Consider the following 12,661-nt stretch of genomic DNA (forward strand, 5'->3'; position numbering starts at 1 on the left):
GCATGCAAACGCTTACACTGCGTTTTTACTCCGCATCATCTTACGCATGATGCAAAAAAAACCTGCTGCGTGTGCATGCGTTTAAATGAGTTTGGCATGCATTTGTGTTGTTTATGCGATTGATGGAGGTGGTGAAATCATTTCCTGGACATGCGCAGTGTGAAGTACGCATGCGTATTGAATGCATTCGAATGCATGTCCTAGCGTACCAATGCGTTCCCATAGACAGTAATGCTTTCTTTTGATGCACTCATCCGCATGCACAAGCCTGCGCATATTTGACACCTCAAAAAATGCAACATGTTGCGTTTGCCGCACACCGCATGCGTACGCATCTGCATGTGAACTGATGCAAACACATGTCCCTACGTACACAAGGTTAAATTTATGTACGCAAGACGCATGTGGATCGGTACGGAGGTTTACACTGCGCACAGATACGCTAATGTGAACCCGGCCTAAACATGTATGGAGGGCTTAGCAGCTGATCTGAACTTAAGGTCTAGGTAACATCTGTATTACCTCCCTGCTCAGCAGAGAAAGGCTTAGGCTAGGTGCACACACGCATTTTATTGCTCTGATGGCAATCCAATCGCACCGGACCATTAGTCAGCATGATGGCTCAGTGGTTAGCACTGCAGCACTGGGGTCCTGGGTTCAAATCTCACCAAGGACAACATCTGCAAGGAGTTTATATATTCTCCCTGTGTTTGTGTGGGTTTCCTCCGGGTTCTCCGCTTTCCTCCCACATTCCAAAAACATACTGATAGGGGATCTAAATTGTGAGCCCTAATGGGGACAGTGCCGATAATATATGTAAAGTGCTGTGGAATGAACGGTTCCATATAAGGCTACTTTCACACTAGCGTCGGTACGGGCCCATCGCAGTGCGTCGGGCCGACGAATCGACGCATGCTGTGGAGTAAAAGCACAATGGGGGCAGCAGATGCAGTTTTTCAACGCATCCGCTGCCCCATTGTAAGGTCCGGGGAGTAGGGGGCAGAGTTCCGGAAATGGCGGACACGACGCACAAAAAAATGTTACATGTAGCATTTTTTTGTGCCGACGGTCCGCCAAAACACGACGCATCCGTCGCACGATGGATGCGACGTGTGGCAATCCGTCGCAATGCATCGCTAATGAAAGTCTATGGAGAAAAAACGCATCCTGCGGGCAACTTTGCAGGATGTGTTTTTTCTCCAAAACGACGCATTGCGACGGAGGCCAAACGACGCTAGTGTGAAAGTAGCCTAAGTGAGTAAAATAAATAAATAAAATGTTAGTCTGCAGTCTGTTTAAGGAAACAAAATCAATGCATATCCAAGTTTGATCGGATATTCGGATAGCACTCGGTCATGCAAGTCGAGTGCAAGGAAATCATCAGACTGCATTCAGACGACACGTGAGTGCAGTTAGATTTCCACACACTGAGATGGAGAAATTTGGTTCTATGGATTTTTGCTAGACCTGCAGTTTAATTCGACAGCGAAGACAAAATGAACAAGACAAGCCAGCACTTTCAGCATGGTGTTGATGAGAGAAGGAAACACAATAAGGTAATGGAGTAGGTTCATAATTTTACAAATGCTGATCAATTATTAAATTAAGGCCGGCGTCACACACAGCGTAAAACAATACGGTCCGTATATTACGGCCGTAATACGCTGAAAAGTCCCGAAAAAAGTGGTCCGTAGCTCCTCCGTAGGCAGGGTGTGTCAGCGTTTTTTGCGCATGGCATCCTCCGTATGTAATCCGTATGGCATCCGTACTGCGTGGTTTTCTCGCAGGCTAGCAAAACCAACATACCGCTATAGAAGTGATCCATGTGTCCCAAAAAGAAAAGAAAATATATATATACTGTCTATATATATATATATATATATATATATATATATATATATGTGTCAGTAGACACATATATTAGAGAGAAAAGCCGGTAATTCAGTGCGGTGTACAGTAAAATCACACAAGCCAGGGAGCTTTCTAGGTAATTTCCCACGATCTATGAACAGCCAGCAGAGGGCGCCTCACCGCAAATGAAGCTAAATATAGATCATTGATCTATTTTTAGCCTCATTCCCTGGGGTTTTGCAGCGAGGAGCAGCGTGCATTAGCACAGCTCCTTGCTGCAAAATGTTTTAACCCCTTCAGAAGGATTTACATCGTTGGACGTTACAGATCTGCGGAGGGTAAGGATATTGTTGGTTTATTATGTTTTTTTACTCACAGAACGAGGGTCTTCAGTGACTGGATTGGGCGTTGAATAAAATACTGCAACAACCATTGTTTTTATTTCATTAAAATAATTTTTAAAAATGTGTTTGTGTTTTATTTAACCCTTTACTAGTATTGGATTAATAATGGATAGGTGTCATAATTGACGCCTCTCCATTATTAATTAGGCTTAATGTCACCTTACAATAGCAAGGTGGCATTAACCCTTCATTACCCCATATCCCACCGCTACACGGGAATGGGAAGAGAGTGGCCAAGTGCCAGAATAGGCGCATCTTCCAGATGTGCCTTTTCTGGGGTGGCTGGGGGCAGATATTTTTAGCCAGGGGGGGGCCAATAACCGTGGACCCTCTCCAGGCTATTAATATCTGCCCTCAGTCACTGGCTTTACTACTCTGGCGGAGAAAATTGCGCGGGAGCCCACGCCAATTTTTTCTGCCATTTAACCCTTTATTTTAAGAGCTAGAACGGCCAAATTTTGCAGATACACACTACTGACATTAGTAGTGTGGAATCTGCAAAAAAAATGGAGAGAAGACATGGTATACTGTATGTAAACCATGTCTCAAATCATGTCGGGTTTTAGGAAGGAGAAGGAAAAAGCCGGTAATTGAATTACCGGCTTTCAAGCTGTCTAGCGCTGGAATAAATATTAATATATATACATATATGTGTCTCACTGACATATATATATACCTATTCTATGTGTACACATTTATTCTACCTATTCTACTGTAAGCTGTCAGTGTGATTTTACTGTACACCGCACTGAATTACCGGCTTTTCTCTCTAACAGCGCTGCGTATTTCTCGCAAGTCACACTGCTTGTCCGTGTGTAATCCGTATTTTTCACGCTTCCATAGACTTTCATTGGCGTATTTCTTGCGCAGTACGGTGACAAACGCAGCATGCTGCGATTTTGTACGGCCGTAGAAAGCCGTATAATACTGATCAGTAAAATACGGCAAATAGGAGCAGGGGCATAGAGAATAATTGTGCCGTATTTTTTGCGAGTTTTACGGACGTAGATTCTGCGCTCTTACGTCCGTAAAACTCGCAAGTGTGACGCCGGCCTAAAAGTAACGTTTAATTACTCTTTAAAGTGGACCTACAATCAGACTTCACAGTATAAACTACATACATTATTATATCGATTTGTTAGATCTGACTTTAAAAATCCATGTCAAAACAGTATAATCCTTTTTGAAAGACTAAAGAGAAAATGTCATGAGAAACTTACCTACTGATTAAATCAGGTTTTTGTGTTAATCTTTTTCAAACATAGCACAATCTGTATTCAAAATGAAAAATAAACAACTTGCAATTTTCACATAGGCCTCTGGCTTTTCTTTACACTCTAACTTCCTGTTTCAGGAAACAACACATGTACATAGTCACATTGAACTCCGACACTTTTTTTGTATTGAAGAATCTAACGAGTATAGTATGTTAAGTTCCATGCAAAGAGAAGGAGAGCAGGGTCAGCTGTGACATTGCTTACAGTGATTGGTGGATCATTTTTATCAGCTGTGTATAGAGGTGTTATCAGTCATTGTAATCCTACATTTACTGATTAGAAAACTTCTGTAAACTTTTCCTGAAAGGACAGAAAGTAGGAGGTTAAAAAAGCCCCAGTGGCCAGTGTGAAAACTGCAAGGATACACATTTTATCTTTTAATAAAGACCATGATATGAAAAGATAACAACCTTTGCCAGTTTTTATTTTAATAATACATGTAACACTAAAACCTGATTTACACAATAGGTTGGGTGGAGACTGAATATATTTGGACTCATTAACTATTTCAGTCTTTAGCTAGATTATATCATCTTAATGTCGGGATTTCAGAGCTATTCTGTCCTTAATTTTCTAAACATTCGCATCAGTTTCATCAGGTCTAAGATATCTATTTAATAATGTATATTATTGTTTGTATTGTGAACTCTGGCAACTGACCCACTTTAGGGTATATTGACATCTTGCGTATTTGCTGCAGATTCTGTCGTGGAAAGTTCTGCATCTGTCTCAAATAGCTAAAACAACCCTATTGAAATGAATGGAACCACTTTTCAGATGCTGAAATTTCGGCAACAAAATCAGCAGTGAGGAAATTCACCCTTAAGGAGTTGTATACCAGATGCATTTAGGGCTCACTGGTTTAGCGCTAGTGATCCTTGTATTCACACTTAGTGATGCATGAAGGTTTACACTGGTGATTGTCTTTTGTCATTTACAGTGTGGAAACCAATTCTGCATATGCACAAATGAGGATGCAACACTCGATGGAAGAAGTGCATGAACATTCCATAATGCGTCTTTAACTTAGAAAAAAAAAACCCCTAGATAATGACACTATTGTCCTATGTAGATTTTGCTTCAAAGAAAATGACTGTAACCATTCCTGGACATGGTCTAAATATCAGCCTCATCCCATTTTCGTATGCATATATTTTCACTATGATTATTTTTTTTTAATCAAAATCAAGAATGTTTATCAGCTGCTTACTGCACCCCAAAAATATCTGGAAGCCTGTCCCAGTCTATAAAGACATAACCGAGCAGGGGATGAAGCAAAAGAGAATATACAGACAGGACAGCATGGGATTGCAGTTGATTCTTTCTGTGAGGCAAAACATTTCCCTGCCTGTTTTATCACAGGAATGAGTATTTCTGCTGCATCTCCATCTGCATCTCCAACCCTCTGAGCCCATCATAAATCAAGCTAGTGACATATGAGCTCAGTGGATCCAGAGCTCCTACTTCACTGATGTGATTTTTGATAAGCTTAGGGGACTGGAGACACAGTAGAAACACTTGCTCCTGTGATATAACATGCAGGAAAATGTTTTACCTTACATAAAGCTGTAGCTGTATGCCGTTGCTATGTCATCTGCATAATATTCTTATACTTCCTTCCATGAACTGTGGTATGTGCCAACCATGTTCCTGCATGGTCAAACACAACCATTACACAATACGTAACAAGGAAAATTAAAATATTATCTCGGCACAGGAACATTTTTTTTACCACATACAATTGGGAAACTTATTATTAGTCCAAGATCTACAGATAAAAATGTACTTTGCTTGTGGGACAACCCCTCGACCTTCTGTCATATACTCTGGGCACATCAGCAGGATCCCCTCTAGCTATACAGAAAGGTTTACTGTAAACTCAGCCGATATTATTACACACGTCATATAAGCTATAAGGACAAATAGGTTATTAATGAAAAAAGATGGACTCATGGGTGAGATGTCTAGAAGAACAATGGTGTTGCCTGCAATAACCATTCAGAGTTGTCTTCTAAGGAATAACTTCCTGTTCTATAAAGTAAGAAATGGCTATCCAAATGTCTATTGTTTCAAGAATAGAAACAGGACTTCACAATGTGAGGTTGTGTGTTATCGGAGAAGAGCAGCTCTAGTCTCTACCTTTTATGTGTAAGATTGACAGCTCTTGGGTTCAGGCCTTTCTCACCTTCTGTTTCACTGAATTCCTTGTTTTATCTTATGTTCCAATCATTCACTGGAAGATCTGCTGCTTGACACAGACTCTCTGTGATCTGCCATTCATGTATGAAGCTTTCCGCACGCAAGGTTCGTTCTTTCGCATTAGCGTGAAATGAAAACATGTCTATAAAACGAGTCGCCCCGCTTTGTCTTTTTAGGCAAGGAAAATACAGCAAACTAACCACAGTGTCTTCAGGAGACACAATGGAATATACTGGAAATGTGGATAAATACAATGAAATATTTTGCCAGCTAAATAATTATTGTTATTTTTGCACAATGGCAAGGTACATGGAGAGACACTTGGTAAAAAGGAGCTTGTTGCTTGAGGGGTGGTGCGCCCCCTGATTATCTCGCTCTCTGCAGCTTTTCAGTGACAGAGAATACAGCTTGTTGATGATTTAGGGTGGGGGGGCGTCCTACAGCTCCGGAATAATGTTTTTCTGCATTATTTCACACAGCGAGGGGGGTGGGGTGGGGTGGTCACAGGTTTATTATCAGAAAACTGAATCCTACGAGAAAACATCAGAAAAATGCCATTGTGATAAAACCTTATCTTTCCGCAGACCGTCCAATGACACAGACAGCGTAATCCGCAAGCTGTGTGACAGGGACATTAGCAACCTCCTCCTCCCCCGGCACAGGTCCCTCAATCCTAGTCACCTGGCCCCTTCCTGCTTCAACAATCAGATAAGAAACCTGCCACCCCCATGAAAGATTTTCTTTTTTTTCGAGTTTGATTTTGTCTTCCAAGGAAAGAGATCTTGGTAATGAGGCAGCGCCTGGTAGCAGTGATAAAGCTCCATTTCTGTATCGTCTGCATCACTCGGAGAATCCTATCTGAATTCCAATATGATTGGAGCAGGCAGAACCTCACAGGACAAACTCGGAGGGCGGACGCGGAGACCGCACAGAACGCGACTCATTTCCATCACTGATATAAGGCGAAGGAAGGCGACCAGCTCAGATCATTATTTAGCAATGTCGGGCACAGACATATAACATATTATTTTTTCCTGGGGCAAATCCTGGACTTAGACTTATAATAAGTAGGGTCCAACAATAAAAATGACCACCTCACCTATTTGCATACACACTCATCTCTAGCAGACGTGCCTGGGAAAGGGAGTCTATTAGCAGATTTCTCCCTATTAAACTCATAACAATGTCAGAACCTGTCATCTGACATAAATGTGCAAGTTTTTTTCTACATTGTATAAATGTCGCTGTTCTCCTGAATCTGAAGTTGTTTTTCTTTTCTTCCTACACCTCTCGGTTACAGATATATGATCCCTTCTGACCCTGTGTGTAAATCCAGTTGTTTTAGCCAAGTGGGTGTGGTCCTCAAAACGATGCTCCTAGAAAAGAGCTGAAGACCACACCCACGTAGATAAATATACTAAAAGTTTATTTTCTTACCATCTTTCCTTCATATAAATGTGTCCTTTATTCAAATTTACGCACAGACACCGAGCGGTAGGCAAATGTGATGTGCGCCTCCTGTCACTAAACCCTACCCAAAACATCCCAAATCTTGCAATTTTCACCAAGGCTTTTTTAAACTCATACTTCCTGTCCTTTCAGGAAGATTTTACATTCATTTTCTTATCAGCAGAGGCAGGATTACAATGACAGGTAAAAGCTCTATACACAGCATCCACCAATCACAATAGTCAATGTTTCAGCTTGCCTACTCCTCCTCCCTTAACAGCATCCACCAATCACAATAGTCAATGTTTCAGCTCGCCTACTCCTCCTCCCTTCACAATGACCTTTGCACACACTCATTAGATACTTCAACATAAAAGATAGGGTGAGGATCCAACCATTGTGGCTATGTACATGTGTTATTTCCTGAAACATTGGGAAGTTAAAGTCTAAAAAGCGCTAGTGGCCATTGTGAAAATAGCAATTTGTTTTTTTCACATTGCGATATGTAAAAGAAAAAAAACAGTGTCAAAAACTTTTAAAAAACAAATTTAACACACAAAAAAATGATTTAAACATTTGGTTATTTTCCGAGAACACATTCCCTTTAATATTTAACATTTCCCCTTCCCCCATTAAATCAATATGAAGCTTATTCAAAGAGTATTTGAAGCGTTTTTTTAATTTGGATTTTGGAGATATCAGTGTAATGCTAGCGACTGGACACTACTTTTTTTTGTCTGCCTTCTCATAGGCATTAACTAGGTGTCCAGGAAAAGAACACAGGGTCTGGTTTTCTTTATTTAATTCTTAAAAAAAACCATATAATTACTATAAAAATGCTTTGGATTACCTTGATTACAAAGCGGCCCAAAAAATCCTGGTAGGCAGTCACAATGGCCTGTGATGTGATGACATGGTCCATTCGCGTGAACACATTGGGGGCAGTTTTGGCTGCAACGATGTCCATAAAATCCAGGAGAGCAAACTGCAAACATTCAAGATGAAATATAACAAAAAAAGGAAAACATTAGGTGACGTACCCAGGGATAAAAAATACTGCCTTACATATAGACAACACATAGGGCCTAATTCATTATTGCATTTGCACCTGTTTTTTGTCAAGTTTTTAGTATTTGGCGACATATTCATTTTTCCATGTATTCCTTTTTTGGAATCTATTTAATATGGGCTTGGCTGTTTTTTTTACGTTCACATCGTGGGCAGAATTTAGGGTTTTGAGATGTTTTTAAATGATGCATTCTTTGTAATTTTTCGAAAAGTCGCAAAAATTTATCTCAAATGTACTCCAGTCCCCCCTTCCTGAAGTGATTTTATGCCCAACAGTTATTTTGACGCAGTTTATGCACAAATTGTTTTATGTTACTTCAAATTTCCCAATTTCGTCTTCACTCTTGTTAATAGATACAGTATTGCTTTCAATAATTTGTAAAAATTCTAGAGAACAAGCTGTGGTAGCTACTGTCCAATGATCAATGAGTTTCTGAGGTGGGGAATAATTTCACTCGCAATCCTCTTGGCATGATTTTTGCCTTCCATAGTTTTCTAGGGCAGTTTTAGTCCACCCTATTTTTTTTAATTTTATTTTAATGTACATAACCTTTGTGCTGTTTAACGAGATCCTTTTCTACAATAGAGGTATCAGTCGATGGCTGTGAGGTACCCGTTTTAAACATATCAGACACTTTTTGGCACCAGGATAATTCTCTGGCTTTGAAATTCATTGTAATAACAAGGGTCAACTGTCTGTAGTTAAAAATTCTACAAATCAAAATCAGTTCTTGGGTGTCCCCAGGAAGAAGCATCAGCGAAACGCGCGTCGGGGTGAGAGGGGGCAGCGTGCAGCTACCACCCACATGTCAGCTGTGTTTTTTTTTTTTTTTACCTACAGACGGTTTACCTGTGTTATTACAATGGATTTCAAATCCAGAGAATTATCCTGGACCCTGAGTGCCCGATAGTGATAGGTATGCTTTGCATTTTATTCCAAGCTGGCAAATGACTTGCCTTACACTGGGTAGATTCCAGTCCCCCTACTACTGCAACATTATTTAAAAAAAATAATATAATAAGAATTGAAAAAGCAGTGCATCAAAAAAGAAAAGCACGGCATAAATTCTAAAAAAATTGAGAAAAATGGTTGGATACTCCAAGGTTGCCTTCTAGTATGTTATTAAGAGAACGGATGATACAGATGTTGCCAGCACTTTTATGATGTATCTAAATGAAAACTGATAGAGGTTGTATTTGGTGTTGGAACAGAAACATATACTAATGGGAGGTGGAGGGAAGTAAATCGTAAATATTTCTTTGCTTAAAAATAGAAAATACTGCTTTTAGTATTTCGAGTTTGACAATAGGTTTGGCTCACAGTGTTCACATAAGAAATATGTAACTTTCAATTTGTGTTATATGGATAGTGCCTTAAGTAGTATTGTATTTCTTTTTAGTGTTTGTGTTTTATTAGGTTTTGAAAAATGGAAAATATAATGCAGTGATTTTTTTTCAATAAAAATTATCTGATTAAAATATAAAATAAAAATAAGTGTTCTAAACCTGTACTTTAACAACTTTATTGCTCTCGGCAGCCTTGGGCTTTCAGTCACAAAGGTGTGGCTGATGCAGCCTCAATCACCGCTCGGTGAGTAATGAGGGAAGCTGTAACCGAGCCCCTGCACTGATTGGACAGCCATCTATGCAGTTCATCAGTGCAGAATCGGCTGTCAGTGAGTGCAGGGGCTCGGTTACAGCCGCAGATCACTAGATTGACTGAAGCTGTACCGTCTGCGCCTCTATGACTGAAAGCCGGAGGCTGCAGGGAGGAGTAAATTTCATTTCCTCCAGGTAGTCGGGCTCTCAGTGCAGTAGCCACACATATACAACGCTATTAACTTGCAGATTAACCCCATATTTGCAGGTTGATAGATTTTTTTGGACATGGCAGGTTCCCTTTAAATAAATGTAAATGAGACTGGTAGTAGATGGATCAGTGATTTAATACAAGTGACCCTAGCGATAATACAAAGAAACAGTTACAGAAAAATGTTAAAAAACATATTGCTGTAGACAACACTTAGTACGATGGATATAACAGTGAAATGATGGTTAATGTAAGATGACAAGTAGATGTAGATTAAATGTAGCTGTAATATTTTGGTTCAATGATCTGAAAGACACCTAATTACTGTTTACATGGAAGAAACTACTGATCAACAGTGACATCTATTGGGATATGTGTTATTACGCACTCTGTCCATGTGTCATACCATTATTTCTGTGCATATTATACCATGGTACTGACATGCACATGAAAATATCACCTTAATAAAGTCACTAGGGCAGACCACCGGAGCTGAAGTAATAGGCAGTAGAACCTCAAGTCGGATAAAACATTGTTCCCGGGGTTATCTGCAGCATGATCAAGTAAGAATAAATAATGCCATGCCTGGTTTTATAGCCCCGTGATTCCTCCCATGGTGTGTAAAATGTAATGTACTCTCGATTTAAAGACTCATTTTATTATACGCCTTTGCGTTTATTTCCAACTGTTGCACAAATTGGGCAGGAATGTAGCACAGGGTGCATGACAGAAAGCTGCATTACACGCTACTCTCCATGGCACGGGGAACAGGATGCTTTTTTTTTATTAAAGTGCAGTATTGGTCTTATAGTATAGACGCATATTTACACATATCAGGCTGAAGTGATTCAATGCATTGATTTCCTACTTATGTGTTTGATCATGAGCCTTACTTGGGATGGTTATTATATGAGTTTCCATTGGGCTTGGTTTCTCCAAGTGGAAAAACTTTATGTGATTTATAGTGATTAAAAAAACATTTTCTATCTGCTCATGTTATCTTACTTCTTTGGCATAAGGTTCCTCGAAATCCTGGAGCACACTCACAGCTCCCGTCCTCGGGTGAGCACGAACCCCCGTTCTCGCAGTGACATGACATGGAGCAGTTGGGTCCCCAGCGGCCTTGAGCGCACACATTGTCACAGTGTATGCCTGCAAATAGAAAGAGATAATCAGATCACAGTATGCACCACAGGTGATGTTCTCAGTAGAAAATCGGGGACAATCAAGATTATATTACAGATATATATATTTATCAATATATACTACATAGCCAAAAGTACTGGGACACCTGTGCATTATACCTACATCCCATTCCAAATCTATAGCAATTACTATGGAGTAAGTTCCACCTTTGCACATATAAAAGCTTCCACTCTTTTGGGAAGGTTCTCTACAAGATTTTGGAGAGTGTCCATGGGACTTTTTGCCCCTTCACCCAGAAGAGCATTTGGTAAGTCAAACGTTGATTTAGGTGGAAATGGCCTGGCATCTGTCCTAGGTCATCCTAAAGGTGTTTGATGGTGTTGAGGTCATGACTCTTTGCAGCCAGTCAGATTCTTCCACATTAAACTTATCCAACCATTCCTTCTCGGATCTTGCTCTGCAGTGGGGCACAGTTGTTCTGTGCCTTTCCCAAACTCTTCCAAACCAGTTCATGCATTAGATTTCTCTTCATTGGAACTAAAGGGCCTAACCTGACCCCAGAAAAACAACTCCTCTCCTCTACCAAAACTTTACAGCTGTAATAATGTAGTTAGACAGGTAACGTTCTGGCAATTATCAAACTCAGATTTATCAATCAGACAGCCATATGGAGGAGCAATGATTCATCACTCCAGAGAACATTTTCCAGTGCTTCAGATCTAGTGGTGGTGTGCTGTACACCACTCTGACACTTGGCATTGTGCTTGGTGATGTAAGTCTTGCATGCTACAACTCAGCCATGGAAACCCATACCATGAAGATTACGGTGCACAGTTTTTGTGCTGATGTCAATGTCAGTGAAAGTTTGAAACGTTTGTGTCACTCACTGCCTCTATCTCTGCCCCCTCATGATGTCTTGTTTCACAGTTAGAAGCAGCAAAGACTGGGACAGAAGCAGAGTGCTGGCGCTGCACTCACCTCTCCCACAGCTTCTTTCATAGTGGATCCAGGACATCTTCAGAGGGCGGCAACGCAAGAAACTTTAGTAAGGAAATTAAAAGCTGCCCTCTGATAACATCATGTTCCAGACAGAATGTAGAGGAGTGCAAAGTGGATCTGATGCCCCGCTGCCAAATATTTCACCAGTTGATGAGAAGACAATGAAGTATATTTAAAAGCGGTCTGCATTTGTCAACGTGTTTAGAAGCATACAACAGTTCTTCATCAGGAAAAACCACTATATATAGTTGTATATAATGTAAGAAGTGTCGTATACTTCAAAACGCGTAGACAAATAAAGACTGCTTTTAAATATACATTACTGTCCTCTCATCGCCTGGAGGAATATTTGGCAGTGCGGCATCAGATCCATTTTTCCACTCACCTACAAACATCTACTAAGCAGAGAGGTGCTGCAGCAATAATGGTATCCAATGAGGACAAACCCGTCCAAGCTG

At 40.4% G+C, this 12,661-nt stretch overlaps 1 protein-coding gene across 10 annotated transcripts in view; it reads right to left on the minus strand.

Moving 5' to 3' along the window:
* MEGF11 (multiple EGF like domains 11) overlaps positions 1-12,661 on the minus strand; it is a 739,878-nt gene that overhangs the window by 82,753 nt on the left and 644,464 nt on the right. For all 10 annotated transcript variants that reach the window (XM_069766385.1, XM_069766388.1, XM_069766379.1 and 7 more), the window contains exons 14-15: positions 11,064-11,210; positions 8,031-8,165 (exon numbers count right to left, since the gene is read on the minus strand). In XM_069766385.1, the coding sequence (XP_069622486.1) occupies positions 8,031-8,165; positions 11,064-11,210 (282 nt within the window). The remainder of the gene's footprint in view (positions 1-8,030; positions 8,166-11,063; positions 11,211-12,661) is intronic.

Source organism: Ranitomeya imitator, chromosome 4, assembly GCF_032444005.1.
Source record: "Ranitomeya imitator isolate aRanImi1 chromosome 4, aRanImi1.pri, whole genome shotgun sequence".
Lineage (NCBI taxonomy): Eukaryota > Metazoa > Chordata > Amphibia > Anura > Dendrobatidae > Ranitomeya > Ranitomeya imitator.